Source organism: Solanum verrucosum, unplaced genomic scaffold, assembly GCF_900185275.1.
Source record: "Solanum verrucosum unplaced genomic scaffold, falcon-dt-bn FXZP01000268.1, whole genome shotgun sequence".
NCBI lineage: Eukaryota > Viridiplantae > Streptophyta > Magnoliopsida > Solanales > Solanaceae > Solanum > Solanum verrucosum.
The window spans coordinates 3152275-3168699 of NW_026019957.1; the positions used below are offsets into that span (position 1 = coordinate 3152275).

At 29.2% G+C, this 16425-nt stretch overlaps 1 protein-coding gene across 3 annotated transcripts; it reads right to left on the minus strand.

Annotated features, from left to right (window-relative positions):
* Positions 1-10647: 10647 nt before the first annotated feature.
* LOC125814694 (mitochondrial import inner membrane translocase subunit PAM16 like 2-like) lies at positions 10648-14929 on the minus strand. Of its 3 annotated transcripts, none has more exons than XM_049494167.1 (5): positions 14910-14929; positions 13378-13466; positions 11792-11879; positions 11117-11247; positions 10648-11037 (listed from the first exon to the last, which is right to left on the minus strand). In XM_049494167.1, the coding sequence occupies exons 2-5, from the start codon at positions 13378-13380 to the stop codon at positions 10915-10917; spliced, it is 345 nt and encodes a 114-aa protein (XP_049350124.1). In that variant the 5' UTR covers positions 13381-13466; positions 14910-14929; the 3' UTR covers positions 10648-10914. The 3 variants fall into 3 exon arrangements, with proteins under 3 accessions (XP_049350124.1, XP_049350123.1, XP_049350125.1); XM_049494166.1 differs by having other exon boundaries at positions 13378-13471; XM_049494168.1 differs by having other exon boundaries at positions 13378-13483; positions 14910-14927.
* Between the last annotated feature and the right edge of the window lie 1496 nt (positions 14930-16425).

Consider the following 16425-nt stretch of genomic DNA (forward strand, 5'->3'; position numbering starts at 1 on the left):
GGGGGAAAGGAAGAAAGGGGGGAAAAAATAGAAGCCAAGTGAATGATTATATAGAAAAAGGTTGAGAAGCCAAAGTAGCTAGGTTCCTCATGAAAGAAAAAGCCAAGAAACAAATAAAGTTGTTTTGTAGTATTAAATTACTTATATACCCTTGAAATAAGCTATAATTATCATATTATTTATTCCCTCCGTCCCAATTTATATGAACTTTTCAGATTTCGAGATTCAAGTAATTAAGTCTATCTTTGACTGTAAATTTTTCATACATCTTTTAAATATTTTGAATTGTCAATTATTGTGACTTATAGTACTTTTTACGTAGTTTATAAATATATAAATTTCGTTTCAATAAAATTGAAGATTCCACGCGTAAATTATTGATCAAACTGAAACTGTTTGACTCTCGAAAAAAGAAAAATGTCACATAAATTGAGATAGAGGAAGTACTTTTTTTCTTATTTAATTTTGTTGAGTAATATCATATTATTATTATTTTTTGTAAATTAAGAGATAGGGTTTTACTATTTGAGAAACGTGATTCAAAGGCATAACTATAGTTTTGACGGATAATAAACTCAAATTAGTCATTGAATTAAAGAAGAAGAAAAGAATGCGTGAAAATAATTAATTCTAAACTTTGCGAGAATGATCAAATATATCGATCATTATATGAATTTTTCTAATATAAAATATCATAAAGTAAATTTAAAATTAATTTTTTTCACTTTCGTCAACTCAAAAGTATATAGTTGTATACTCCTATACTTGATTTATAGATTCTTAAATGAATATTATTGCTAAAATTGATGTTCACATTTATGTCTAATTAAATTAAGAAAGTAAGTTGTTATGTATATAAAAGAAATATTATGTATATAATGTATGATTTATATGTGTGCTTTAAATTATCATGGATTAGTATATACACACTAATTGAGCATTGATTATAAGTGATTAATATTTTTAAAAATAAATTCAAGATTTTCTTTTATTATGAACTTTCTAGTGTTAAGGGTGGAGCCTAGAAGTTCGAATATAAATTTGGTTAAATTAGTAGTTTTTATTCAAATAATGTACTTATATGAAATTCATTAAATACAAATTTATCAAATCGAATAGTTTTTACTCATTATATTAACAATTCTACACACATTTTAATGCGGAGTTGGCCCAAGTTTATTTGTTGTCAATTCGGAACAAATATATTTAGTTAACACAATATTGAGGTATGTTTTAATATAAAAACAATGATACTTTAGATAAATAAAGAAATAATATATAATTTGCACCAAGTGGAAATTACACCAAATTAGAATTAAAAGTATGCCTACCAGGCTACCACCAAAGTGTAAAAAAAGGATCAGAAATAAATCACGTGACTCACTACATTTCAATAATATAAAAAAAAAAACTGCCATTTCAATAAAAAAAAAATTTTAAAAAAATTACGATTTTTTAATTTTTTAAATGGAGATCTCAAATTTGAACATTTTTCCTTTTAATAAATTATGCGACATAACATAATTGGTATTAATTGGGTAATAAACTTGGAATACCAAATATGTAATAATCTATATTACTTTAAAAGAATGAACTCCTAACTTGAATGTTAAATTATTATAATATCCCTAACTTAGGTTATGACTTTTTCGATGAGTTGTGACTTTTTCAATAAGTTGTGACTTTTTCAAAGAGTTGTGACTTTTTCATTAAATTGCGACTTTTCCAAAGGGTTGCGACTTCTCGAAAAGGTCGTTTATTCATTTCGTTGACTATAAATAGAGGGGTTTCCTCTCATTTGTCTATAAGGTAATATTAGTGAGATAAGACTAATTACATGATTAACCTCATCAAATTGAAATAAATATATACATTATTGCATTTAACTAATAAAATTTTTCATTGACCATCTTCGTAGGTTTGCTGAATAAGAAATATATATGACGATCCATGTTGATCATTCACAAAAGAATCTACAATATTATTTTTGCTAAGCTTATTATTCAAATCTTTGCTTAAATAAGCAATATTATTTAATATAGCATATATTTTTGAAATTGATAGTCACGTGTAACGTGTGAAAAAACTAGTTATAAAGAAAAATCATCAAATAGTTCTATTTTTGGTATTTTGGAATTAGGCTTAATTTGTTTTGTTGTTGGACAGCTGTGGGGCATTTTGGGATACAAATTATTACACCTTAATATGAGATCTTTTGACGTAATTGAACCTCAAATATATATATATATATATATATCTCCGGTAAGAAAATCAAAGAAAGAGAGACACACACTATTCAATATACAATGAAATGAAATCATAAGACAAATAAAAAGTCACATTTAATTATGGCAAAATTACATAATTAGGCATACTTCACTATTATATATATACTATTATTATTAATATTTTTAAAATATTATGTATTTTATCATTAATTAAGAATTTTTTACGCATGTTACATTTAGATACAAATATTTTTGCTATCAGATACACAAAAATAGAAAGGGGAACAAACGAGATTGGGAAGAAAATTGAAACTTTTTAATGATAATTCTGTATCTAAAAGACTTAAATTTGAAATCTAATTGAATTATAATTATAAGTACTTACTACTCGATCGGAACGTACCTTTTATAGTTTTATTGATTAATTAGTCTCATTCTTTTATACCTTTTTTGGTCTAGCATTTCACAGTCCCACAAAATCCAAACAACAAAAAAGATGGAAAAAAACAAAAAAGAAAGAAGTGATAAAAACTGCTTTTTTGACTTGTCAAGTTTCTTAATCCTTAAGTTTTTTTTCTTTCAAAAAACAAAATAAAATCTTTTCACGAATGATCCACAACTTTTTGTGAATCACGATTTATTTTAATTAAGCATTTAAATATATAATAAAAATATTTTTATCAAAATATTTTTAGTTTAAATTATGCAAGAACTATTACATGTGTTTTCAAGCATATACCATATAATTAAATTAATTGTATAAAATATATCATTTCTTTTGGTTACATAAATCTGCCTTAATTGAATCAGACATAAGGTTTACAGTTTATTGAATCTAACATATACCATATAATTAAATTAATTGTATAAAATATATCATTTCTTTTGGTTACATAAATTTGCCTTAATTGAATTAGACATAAGGTTAACAATTTATTGAATCTAATGTATATGATTAAAAAAAGTGACATATTTTAAGTGATTAATTTATTTACGAAATTAACATTTGAAACACATCTATAAGTTTCTTTGAAATTTTCAATCGGAAGTGCCAAATAGAGAAAGGGTAGAGCTAGAAACCCGAATACAGATTCAATCGAACTCATTAGCTTTTGCATAAAATAGTATAGTCATGCTAAGAAATTTATTAAATATGTACATATATTAAATTTAGAACTAAATTACTACCACTTGAACTCATCGTTCTAAAATGGAGAAGTCATAAAGTTGGAATCCCAACACCTCAATCCTTTAGTAACAGGAACACTTTGTCAATATGTGTTCACATACATAAAACATCGCATATAATTCCAGTGTCTAAATAAAATTATCCTATAATCTTTCAAGTAACTGTTAACATATAACTCATTTTAGCTTAATGTATTTTGATTAATTTATTAACTTATATTAATATGGTTAGTTTAATTATTTCAACCTATTGTCTCTTTAAAAGATAGAAGATTGTACCATTGAATAAGCCTTGTTGGTATATTCTCCAAAGACCTATCTAATTGACTTTATCAATTATTTTTGTTAATATTGCTAAAATTTAAATTTGTGATTAATTTTCACCACATGAAGACTATGATATTGAATTAAAAGACTTTGCTTCTAAATAAATGAAAATTCTTGACCTATTTTTTTCATTTTATAAATTAATATCATAAACTAACTATAAACTTTATTCATCAAAATAGAAAAAAGAAGGAATATACTTGTTGCCACAAGAGGAATATTCATTTGGTGATAAACACTATTAACACAAAATCCACATGGTTGATGTAACCAAAACACTTTTCATTAATTAACTTAATCTTTTGCTATGGTTGATGTATGATTTTGTTGGTAGCATTTTGCCCAATAATATATAAGATATGTAGATGAATTCAATCAAAATGCTACCAACAAAATCATACATCAACCATAGCAAAAGATTAAGTTAATTAATGAAAAGTGTTTTGGTTACATCAACCATGTGGATTTTATGTTAATAGTGTTTATCACCAAATGAATATTCCTCTTGTGGCAACAAGTATAGGGCAAAAAACTGAACTACACAAATATAGTACATTAATTACCACTACATAACAATAGTTTTTTTTCAAAAATAGGAAATAATATTAATTATAAAATCAATAAATAAAAAAACAGAAATCGTGGTATTAATGAGCCACGATATTCTCAACCTCCCTGATTTTCTCCCAATCTTTTACATTCCATGATTTACTCAAATTGGTTACACAATTCTCTCAAATTAAAAAAAAAAAGGTTTTTTAATCAAAACAAAACTCTCTACCTCCCTATTTTGAAAGATTGTACAATTATGAATACCAATAGTGTTTCGATTCTAATTCAACACAACGAACGATGGGACGCGCCAGGTATATATGTGTAATAAATCATGAATGGATTTTAGTCTGCAATCTAAACCTAATAATATTGTATATGATGGTGTATTTTATGTCACTGAACAAAACCAATTTGTGTGATTAGATTTGGGTTGATTAGAAGGTTTAATTACTTTGTTAATAACTATAGTCGGGTCCCACTTCCCAAATTATAATTGTATATGATTGTGTATTGATATCGTAAGTTACGTTGTTATAATTTGTTTGTATTTGTTTTGGTGTATTGTGATGGTATTAATTGATTATAAAATGAAATTCGTGATTTTATTTTTGTGTATTAATTGGTAAAATTGATATTATATTTGTTGTTGGTGTATTGACAAAATTGGTGTATTAATGCCAAAATTTTGTGAGTACTTTTTTAGTAGATGATTAGGTGTAATTGATATTGTATTTGTTGTAGTTGATTTGATGCAATTGATAGTGTATATAGACTGTTAATCAACATCAAATTTCGTCATTATTTTTTAGTTTATGATATGGTGTATTTATATATTTTATGAAGTATATAATAACCAAATAACGTATTATTTTTTTGGTTCATCTATTTATATAATAGATAGTGTATTTTCTGGTGTAATTGACGTATGTAAACACCAACTAATGTATTCATTTTTTGGTCCATATATTGGTCTATTACATAGTGTGTGATTTGGTGTGGTTGATAGTTTATTTTTCTGATGTAATAGACAGTGGATGTAATTTTGGTGTAATTGATAGTGTATTTTTCTGGTGTAAGTGATGTATGTAAACACAAACTAACTTGTTATTTATGTGGTTCATCTATTGGTATTTTATATGGTGTATGTGATTTGTTGTATAAACACCAACTAACGTGTTAGTTTTTGAGTTCATGTATTTGTATATTAGATAGTGTATTTTCTTGTGTAATTGAAATATATAAACGTCAACTTTTATGGTGTTTATATATATCTACTTTCTGGTGTAATTAATGTAGAATGTTAAATTTTTATAATTATTAATTTAGCATGGTTTCAAATGAACGTATGCTCATCAACAGAATATCTTTGTAGAGTTATAAATGGTGCAAAAAGATTTACTGTATGTCTAAATACTCGAATGTGTAGTTGTGGAAGATTTCAGCATGATGAGATTTCTTGTAGTCATGCAGTTGCTACTAGAAACAACATCGTGAAGATTACTGTTCAACCTATTATAGTAATAAGAATTATCAAGATACTTATGCAATCCCATTTGAACAATTGCCTTGCAAAAGCACTTTGAATATTCCATCACATGTTATAGAAGAGACAATGTTACCACCAATTGCAAGAAAACAACCAGGCAGACCATCAAATAACAATCGTAAGAAGAGATTCAACGAAGGAAAATTCAAAAGGTGTAAAGTCACTCATAATAAATGTGGTACATCGGGGTATAACAAAAAAATTTGCCCCAAATTTGCAGCTCAAAATTAACATTCGTGTTTTTTTTGTTTAAACAAGTATACATTTGAATCTTTTGAATTTTTGTTGAAATAAAGATGTTTTTAATGAATGTTAATTGCAGTTTAAACAATATTGGTTAATGTTGATTGGCTAATTCATATTATTGGTGTATTGATCGTTGGTGTTTACTTGTTTGTACAATTTTTTTTTTGTGAAAAAGTTGTTGCGCAAACTATTATTTGTATGATTTACGTAATATTAATGTAATATTTAAAATAGATTGGCTAATTCAAAGGCTCAGTTCATAATATTGGTGTAATTATTGTTGTAACATTGGTAATAGTTTATTGGTTTAATACATTGTTATTTTCTTGGTGACATAGATACTAATGTTTAAATTAATTAGTGATATATAATGCCTAAATTGTTGTTATTATATATCAACCTCACATGATGAATATGTAAAACAACTAATTAGCTTAAACAAAATATTTTGACAGCACAATGACACATTTTGACAATATATACATAAACAAAATTGTATGTATCTGTCAGTTAATTAACCACAATATAAGCACCAAACTGAAATATTCTTCATAATATTAGTGTAAAATGTAAGCGGTAGTATATTAATGGCTGAATTGTTGGTATAATATACCAACCTCATACAATGATATCTATACAACTAATTAACTTAAAAGAGGTGGTTTGACACAACAATGAACACAATATCTTGAAACCATATACACTAACAATTAAGAATCTAAATTGATCAAAATACATAAAAACACAAAAACTAATCAAGAGAATGATCGAACATGCCAATTAAAGTATCTTTTAGTTAATTAAACACAATATAGGTACCAAAACTGATCGAAAATACATTACCATTCTGCCTATTATATTAATGGCTGAATTGTTGATATAATATACTAACCTCACACAATGAACTATTAAACTTGACAATATATACACAAACAACTAAGAACCAAAACATATCGAAATACAAAAAAAGCACCAAAATCTTATGGAAAATACCAATTAAAGTATTTGTGAGTTAATTCAACACAAAATAAACACCAAAACTGATTGAAAATAGTAATTAAGATGATATCCAAAAGTGTAATAATAACATTTTACAAAGAACAACAATTCAATAACCATATTTTATAAAATTCTTTCTTAACATAACATGCTCTTTTCAATCCCTCCCTTTCCGAATCAACTGACCGCCACTTTCAGTTGATTCACTTTCACTAACAGTATCAGTGTCAATCTTCCTCTTTTCGTAGATCCAAAGTAATGCTTCATATCTCCAATGAAAATCTGCAGCATAAAAAATTGACGTTGAAATATTCATATCTCCTCAACAAACAAATTCTGTGAAAGCACAAGTATTCAAACCACAATCACTATAAAAAAAATAGAGCGATAATCAGAATCCAAACATTTTATATTACCAAACTATTAAATAAATACAATATACCTACATTGATTCATCAACAATTGTCATTGGATCTTCAACCAATAACTATAATTGATTTGTTAAGCCTAGAACTTTTTCTGGGCTTCCTCCTCAAATTTACTATGAAAATATAATCTTGAATGATGAACTTAAGCAGAAATAAAAAAAATGGTGCAAGTGATTAACCGATGAATATGAACAGAAGAGAGAAGGACAATGACTGAAATTTCTCTCAATGAAAATTTAGAAAAAAGTGAATTATTGAAAACATAAAAAGTTTTTACTTTACATTGATTGATTAAAAAAGGAAGAAAATAAAACAATATTTGAAAAGACAGAAACGTTTATATTAAGAACTCTAATTGGGGAGATAAGTAAGACACATAATCCCAAAAAAGAGGAGAGAAGAAAATGCAATTAAATAATTAAATTAAAATAAAAAATTAATTAATCTTCTATGTAGGTAATTTATAAATTACGTTTGTAATTAAATAAAAGTATGTGTATATATTGTTAATAAAAGTGTTAAGTAATATATTTTTATAATTTATACTATATTATTTTATTAATTTATAAAGAGGAAAGAAAATCTGATGGTCCTATATAATTTGAATAGATAGAAATGATGTTTTCAGATTTTATATGTATAAAAATAAAAAAGAATCTATGTAAAAATTAAATGAAGATCTCTTATAAAAAAAAATTAATAAAAGAATAACACATTTTGATAATCTAAAAAACAAATGAATGACGTGTTATAATAAAAAAAAATTATAATGATATTATTGACATCAAAATTTCTTTATACGATCAATGTAAATATCACAATCTCCCCCACCTCACCTCCTAAATCCCATGTTCTTAAACAAAATTATTTAACATAGCTATTAAGTTCACTTATAAGGAGTGCTAATTAACACATTAACTCATTCTTCTCCTAACTATTATGAGGTGTGAAAAAATAAGTGTCTTCATTTTAATATGATGACTATGATTAATAAAAGAAAAAGTTCTTTGAATCTTTTTAGATAGAATTTTTAAGTTATAAAACACGAAAAATTATTTATCTTGTAAAATTTATTGATAGTCAATTACACAACAATTATATATTTTCTTCCACTAGAAGAAATTCACAAGTCCTTTGACTAGTATTTTCGGTTAAATACTCAAAAAACGTCTATTATCTCAAAACGTCATATCAAGAGGTCAATATGCAAATTAGATAAATAGCGAGGGTTTTCTTAAAAATAAGTGGGACAAATTGCACCGACCTTTAAAAGGCTGCTATAGATCCAAAGATGTACTTAAAAGTTGCTCAATTCAAAATTGAAATAATCAATAAACTTTAGGACAAAATGGTTGAAGTTAAGAAAAGAATATTCAAAGTTATTTTTTTCTTTAAAAAAATAAGGACCAAGAGCTTGGTTTGAAAAATGAAAAGTAAAGATAACATGTATTTAGTATTTGAGATATTAAAGTAATGAGTCGTGTTGTAATTAGACATTTTTATCGTACTTCAATTGAAAACAAATCAGTAAGATTATATTAGTAAAGATTGAATGTGCAATAGAAAAGTCAATAAGAATGCACAAAGAAGGGGATGGTATTATATTCTATTATAAGAGAAGCGCACACTTATATTTAACTCTAAAAAAGAAAATCATGACAATTAAATATGAACGGAGGAAGTATTAGGAAGGCAAACTAATAAAGGAAGGAATTATTAAAGAAAGAATTTTTCTGTTGGAATTAACTTTATGTGCTTCAATAAAGACTCACAATCTTTACCTTTCTTTTGTTAAACAAGTGGTTTAACTTTAATTTCTTTTTCTATCTTTATAGGACTTTAATGCTTTTTGAGTAGCTGGTAAGTACCTAACCTCTTTCTACACGTAGCGTTCAACTGTTGGCTCTTTTTTTTTTTTCTATCTGGTATTCGTATTGAAGTTCGATTAAATTTTGGGAGAGCAGCACTTCAAAAAAGATTTTTTCACTTTTCAGAGATTTGAACCCAAAACTTATGGTTAAGGGTGGAGGAATTCGAACCATCTCAGTGCAATCCATGTTACTCCCTCTGTCCCAATTTATATGACTTACTTTCATTTTTAGTCAGTTCCAAAAAGAATGACACAGTTCTATATTAAGTAACAATTTAACTATAAAAAGTTTATTTTATCCTTAATGAAATGATTTACAGCTACACAAATTTCTATCATTCATTTTGGACACAAGTTTTAAAAGTTTTCATTTCTTTCTTAAACTTCATGCCGAGTCAAACTACCTCACATAAAATGGGACAGAGGAAGTAATAATTATTGGCTCTTTGATGACACACAACATATGGGTCCACAACTCCACTGGGATTTTTTATTTATTTCTAGAGGTTTGAACTTGAGACTTCTGATTAATGATGAAAGAATTTCAACCATTCCACCACAATCCATATTGATAATTGTTGGCTCTTTGATGACACACATCATATGGATCCACGCCCCCACCAATATTTTTTTTTTATTTCTAGAGGTTAGAATTCGAGACTTCTAATTAAGGGTAAAAAAATTTCAACCATTCCACCACAATACACATCGATAAATGTTGGCTCTTTGATGACACACAACATATGGTTCCAAAAAAGTTAACTTTGATGGCTTAACATCTTTTCTTTTCTTTTTTTCTATCACTTCAAAATAGACTTGAGTTTGGTAATAGAGAATGGAAAGATGAATGAGAAAGTGAATGAAAGTTACTTTTTCACTTTTGTTTGGTATTAAGAAATGAGAAAGAAAGTGGCCATGATGAAAACATGTCCTTTTCTATCTTTTCACTTTTAATTTCTCTTAATTTTTTAATTTTGTCCAAGTGATGTTAATGGTTTTGTTTTGTCTTGTTTTTCTGTTGGAATTATGGTCCAACAAGTCTTTAACATGTTTATATGCAAAGAATAAACTAAGGCATATTTAGAAGATAGAAGAGATCTTCAAATTCTTGATGCTTCACCATTTACATATGGTCAATGGAAGCACACGCGACTTCTTCCACAACCACACTCTGACCATGATAGCCTCGTAAGGGTTCAGAGTTCAGGGTTCACGGTTCAAGGTTTAGGATTATCAGTGAGTGGTCGAGCTCTAGTTGCGACCTGTCAATTGTGTTTGACACAATGTCAACATACTTGTTATGGTTAACAACCCTTAATAAATCCAGCTATTGTACAATGTTTTTGTATATTCCAGATCTACCACACATGAAACTTGAATAGTAACCTCAAGTTACTTCAGTAAAATCGATTCCTACATCAAAAATAATTTACAGTTTTTCTCACAACAAAAAACTACAAACTGACTATAGGTAAACCAACTATGCAGCAGAGCTAGCTATACACTAAACATGCTGAACAAAGTTGTTTATTTTTCCTCTGGTTCTTTAGGTTGGTGAATTACTTCCAAACACTCTTTAGCTCTATGAACCTTTGACTGAAGGTAAAAGCTTCCATTTTTAGCATTTCGCTCAAACAAGTTATCATATCTCTGCAGAAAGAAGCAAAATTGAGGTCACACGTACACGAATAGCAGCATCCACTACTAAATATCACTGCACTAGACTAACCTGCATGATTTCTTCCCATGATGCATTCTCAGTGACACCAAGAATCTGCCTTGCCTCTACATCAGTCATGGTTTTACTAGCTCTTTTCATATTCTGTACTGCTTCTTGAGCAACCCCATTCCTAGAGGCATCTGCCATCATTTGGTAAAAGCAAGTATAAAAATGTAGTATACGCTCGGGATAAGATAATCAGACCACATGACACTCTAAGTGACATAAGCCGGAGTTCTAGAACGAGGAGTAATGATGTGAATCAGTTGATAGACCATTAAAAAATAAATAAATTGATAGACCCATTTTTTTAACACTGATCTACAGTTTCTTGGAATGAAATATTAGAGTTAAGAAGTGCTCACTGCTGATTCATGTGTTGCTCAGACTCTTCAAAAGTGTCAATGGTTGTGTGTCGGATCCTCCAAAAAATAGAGCATTTTTAGAGGATCTGGCACAGTTGCAGCAACATTTTAGGAGAGTCTGAGCAACATAGGCTGATTCATGGTATGTTTAATTAGCAATTGACCATTGCTTACCTCAGGACTTGCACAACGGTCATATATATAAAAACAAGTATGCTGAAATAGCTGTTGAAATGTTTATTCAAACCAAACTCTCCAGATTAGTCACCTATATCAATTGATGGCAAGATGAGAGGAAAAGGTGTAAGAAAGTACTTACTAGCCAGTGCCTGACGATATGCTTGAACAAAAGACCGTGCCAATATTGCAGAGCCCATGACAATTATATTAGCAAGGATTCTTGCAGCCTGTAACAAGAAAATGAACTGTTAGAGCAATACTCAGAATAAGTCTTGTTTGCTTTCACATTTCTATGTGTGCAGTAGCCACTAGGTTCAGGAGAGAATACGGAAAAGGAATAGGAACTCATTTCCAAAACTGTGACACTATCCAAGCTTATGTCCCAAAATAACCACTTTTGGTGGGGAATTTGTGTTGGAAACAATAATTTTTATTCAAGCGTAATTCTTCTGATTTGTTCTGTTTTGCTGTGTTCTGATTTCCTCCTGGCTTGAGGCGATATGAGACATGACTATAGTATAAATTTTCTTCCACCTATATGTAACAGCCCCGTCGACTAGTATTATTGTCCACTTTGTCTAGGCCCCCCAAGATTAAAACGCATCACTAGGGTCTAAGCCTTGCTTCCTTGTTTACCCAACATCTCTCGCCTGTGTTTTACCGATGAGGGATTTGTCTGGTGCCTATCCCGCCTTAGGGACTCAGCATCCTCGCTGAGGTTTGCCCACCATCATCTTAAAGATATGGAATTAGCCTAAACTCACTTGAAGCAGAGGTTTGCCCCTGTTACAAGCGAGTGACTTTGACACCATCCGTAACACCCAACCACTACTGATATTATCCGTTTTAGACCTAGGCACACACGACTTTTAAATCGCATCTCTAGGGTCTAAGGTACACAACATCTCTCTCTCCCGTGTTCTATTGATATGAGATTTTCCTGGGTTTCAAGTTCTACCCTGTACAATTGTCTCGGAGTTTGAACCTGGAAAATAGACCCAAGATTGAGTCTTTCTCCTTGGCTACGACACAAAACCTACAGTGACTATTGATTACGATTACTTGAACAGTTACTCAGATGAGAATAATGCAAGAAATGGAGAAGAGAGAAACAATATTAAATCCATTCCCATCCAATTCTTTTTACCAAAGTTATGCATATATGTAGTGGCATGAAATTTATACGACTGTGTGATGTGCTGATAACCTAGTAACCAGCCATCGTTAAGCTTGAGTAGCATGTCTCTCGACTCATTCCAGATGCTGCTATGGATCTCTAACAATCCATCTTCCCACACACCTCCACAATTTTTATGAGAAAACCTTAGACAAACCAATAATCTTTTCTCTCCAGGCCAAGTATCAGTTAACATGTCTTTAAGTCTGCTTTACAAGGCAGATCCACCATTTTGGCATTCCTCTCTCTTGCAAGCACATTTGGCATGTATAAAAACATAAAGAGATGCAACAAAAACTCATAAGGCTGTCAAGTTCACATAGGTGAAGAGTCGAAATGAGAAATCCTAATCTAATAAAAAACAATTACCAGGATTAACAGCTATTGAAATGCATTTCTGAGTACATATAAAAGAATGGTATACATAGACTTTGTTGGTCAGACAAAATAACGATTCTGATTATAATTATAAGAAAAACACAATTGTAATAGGGAGGGGATTAATGTGTTTTACGCAAAATATAACATGAGTAAAAGTTCCGACTTACCATTGTGAAGTTCGGTACAAGATAAACCCAAATCAGGAAACTGGAAATTAACCTACAGCGAGACCAATTGCCAGATCAAAAGCTTGTAACTGTCCTAAAAAGAAACCTATTAGCCATAGAGAATGAATATCAAAATAAGCCAGAATTCAAACATAAAACTTAAACATGTGGACAGCATGCAAATCATCCATGAGTTTTGAAGATATTGAAGAAACAAAGAAAGCTGCAAACAAAGCAAAATCATGCTGCAAATAAAACAATTAACTTGTCCACTATACACAGCAGAGACAACATATAAACTAACTTATTCAACTAATGTTAAGGTAGTCTTAATCATCCATCCACAATTCGCATCTCATTCCACTTGTCTTCTTTCCCATCCAAATTTCAACACACTATTCAACACAACAAATCACTGTAGTCAAATTTCAATGACTTCTCCTTAAACCCAAGAAATAATCATGATAACAAGTAAATCTAGAAGAAGGTGCAGATGACAATAGTCTCGCAAAAAAGTCTATAAGTTACTGAAAATATTGAGGTATTTAATAACGGATTACTCTGAAGGTTACAAAGTGAACTGTTACCATCATATCATATGAGAAAATTTGTTAGTTTATTATCAGATACCTTGTTTAACCCCTCCCAATTGTCAGAATTTTCTTTATGATAAACCAAAGAATTTATTCATTAAACACAGTTGGTAGGAGAAATATGTACAAAGGATTATGAGTGGCTCAACCACAGTTAACTAGCAAGTAATCCAAATCATCTATAGAAGTAGTGATTTTCTCTTCACACCAAAGAAGTGAACAAAATGTTACACTTTCTCTATTATGGAACATTATTCTATTTCTTTCATTTCAGACAACCCAAAAGATAAACAATGGTGTAGTTCTCATATTGCCTTCCTCTCTTTGTCAATCCTACATAGCTTCTAGCTTGTATTGTTTCCTCAAATGTCCCTTAAAATGAAACTCAACACGCACCCGGTGATATTTGTGAAGAATCCGAGCAACATAGCCGACCAGCACTAGAACTACAATGTTCATAATGGGCATTCAAACTCTTGAAATTTTATGTTATGAATTAAGCATTCATCTAGAGGTTTCTCTACACTCGATCGAACTTTAAGGTCACATCTACCATTCTACCTATCCACTTACAACAAGAAACTAAACCTCCATCTACAAATTGCATTACCCAATTGTAAAACCAAACTTTGACGACTTTTGAAGTACACACAAATGGAAAATACCTAAATGTGAGGTTTTGAGGCCATACAGAAGATGGGTTTGGGGGTTTCTGTTCTTATTGTATATGGGTTTCATTTCTATTGAAATCTTTTGCTTAATAAACAAAAATCTCAACTAGGGATTAAAAAGTTACAATCCAGAAAAATATATGAATCAACAGCCATGAAAACAACAAAAATTGAGAAATCAACAATGTCAAAATGAGCCCAGAAAATTGGGAAAAGGGATAATTTATACACACCAATCAGTTGAAGATTCAGCAATTGAAGAACATACCTTTGAGCTTTGTTGAGAGAGATGAGAGAAGGGAAGGGAATTCTAATTATTATTTGCAATATGGGCTAAAAGGGTATTAAATTTGTGTAGATTTTTAATTGGGAAAAGGTTACCCCTCAACTTTGTCGATTAGGAACTAAATTAAAATCAAATAAGCGGTATATATTTGGTTCAATTATATAACGTTTATGACATGATGGAGACATGGAGTCAAAATTTTAATGGAGGAAAAATGTTATAAATTTCACATACTTGAATAATATTTTTGATCATTTTTCGTAATTTTAGAGCAGGGCAGATAATTTCACTAGTATTAAAATTCTCGTTAGAAAAAGTTCTAATCATAGTTTATATAAAATTCTTTTAAGATTATTATTATGTTAATAACATAAATGTATATAAAGAAAGGAAATAAAACAAACTAATTTTGATTCCAAAATATACGTGTTAAGTTTTCTTTTGAATGGAAATTCCAGTTATTCTTTCACCTTTTAAATTCAATTGAATATTGTTGTTGTAGTATAGGAAAATGTATCTTTTCATTTGCGATATAATGAACTAGTAAAATTATCTGCGCTTCGGCGGAAATTTAATGTCACGGAATTTATAAAATAATACTTAAAACCTATAAGGCATTAAAACTAAAATACTATATTATCTTACATACAAGATTACATAGTAACAAACATTAAGAATGTAAAGGAAAATGAAAATTATTACATCATATCATTTATTCTTAATAACACAAGCACAAATTAATGATTGTAAAAATACATACCAGGATCTGTAACATAAGTAATGGTTCAGTGAGCCACTCAACAGGAGCAAAGTAAACAAATATTTAATTGTGAAGAAGAAGAAGTAGAAAAAGAGGTTTAGAGTTTTCGTTATTTTAAAATGAGAGGAAATCCCTCTATTTATAGACAACAAAGGGTAACGTGAACAAATGTTTATTGTGACTTATCAGAAAGGTTAAAACTATTTGGAAAAGTTGCAACCCTTCGGAAATGTTACAACCTTTCATAAAAGTCACAACCTTTCATAAAAGTCGCAACTTTTCATAAAAGTCGCAACTTTTCATTAAAGTCACAACTTTTCATAACAGTCACAACTTTTCATAAAAGTCGCAACTCTTCATTAAAGTTGCAATTGTTCATAAAAGTTACAACTTTTCATGAAAGGGGAAGGCAAGTTTTGGAAATAAATAAATTAACAGGGAAATCTGGTTTGTGGTGGCGCCACGTAGGCGGATTTACAGTTCTCTTTTATATATATATATGATATATGATTTTGGTATGAATGAGTATGTAATGTTTGTTAGATTTCAATTTGTTGAGAAGTTAACTTGAAAATTTTTGTGTTTGACGGTGCAAATATGTTATACATTCTAAAGATGAAGTATTACACATTGGTCAATTATTTCTTCATTATGATATAAATAGAATTAAAGCTAGTTAGGACATAACATACTTCACGATAAGTATTTCAATTTATAAAAAGTTGAGTCTCTTGTATT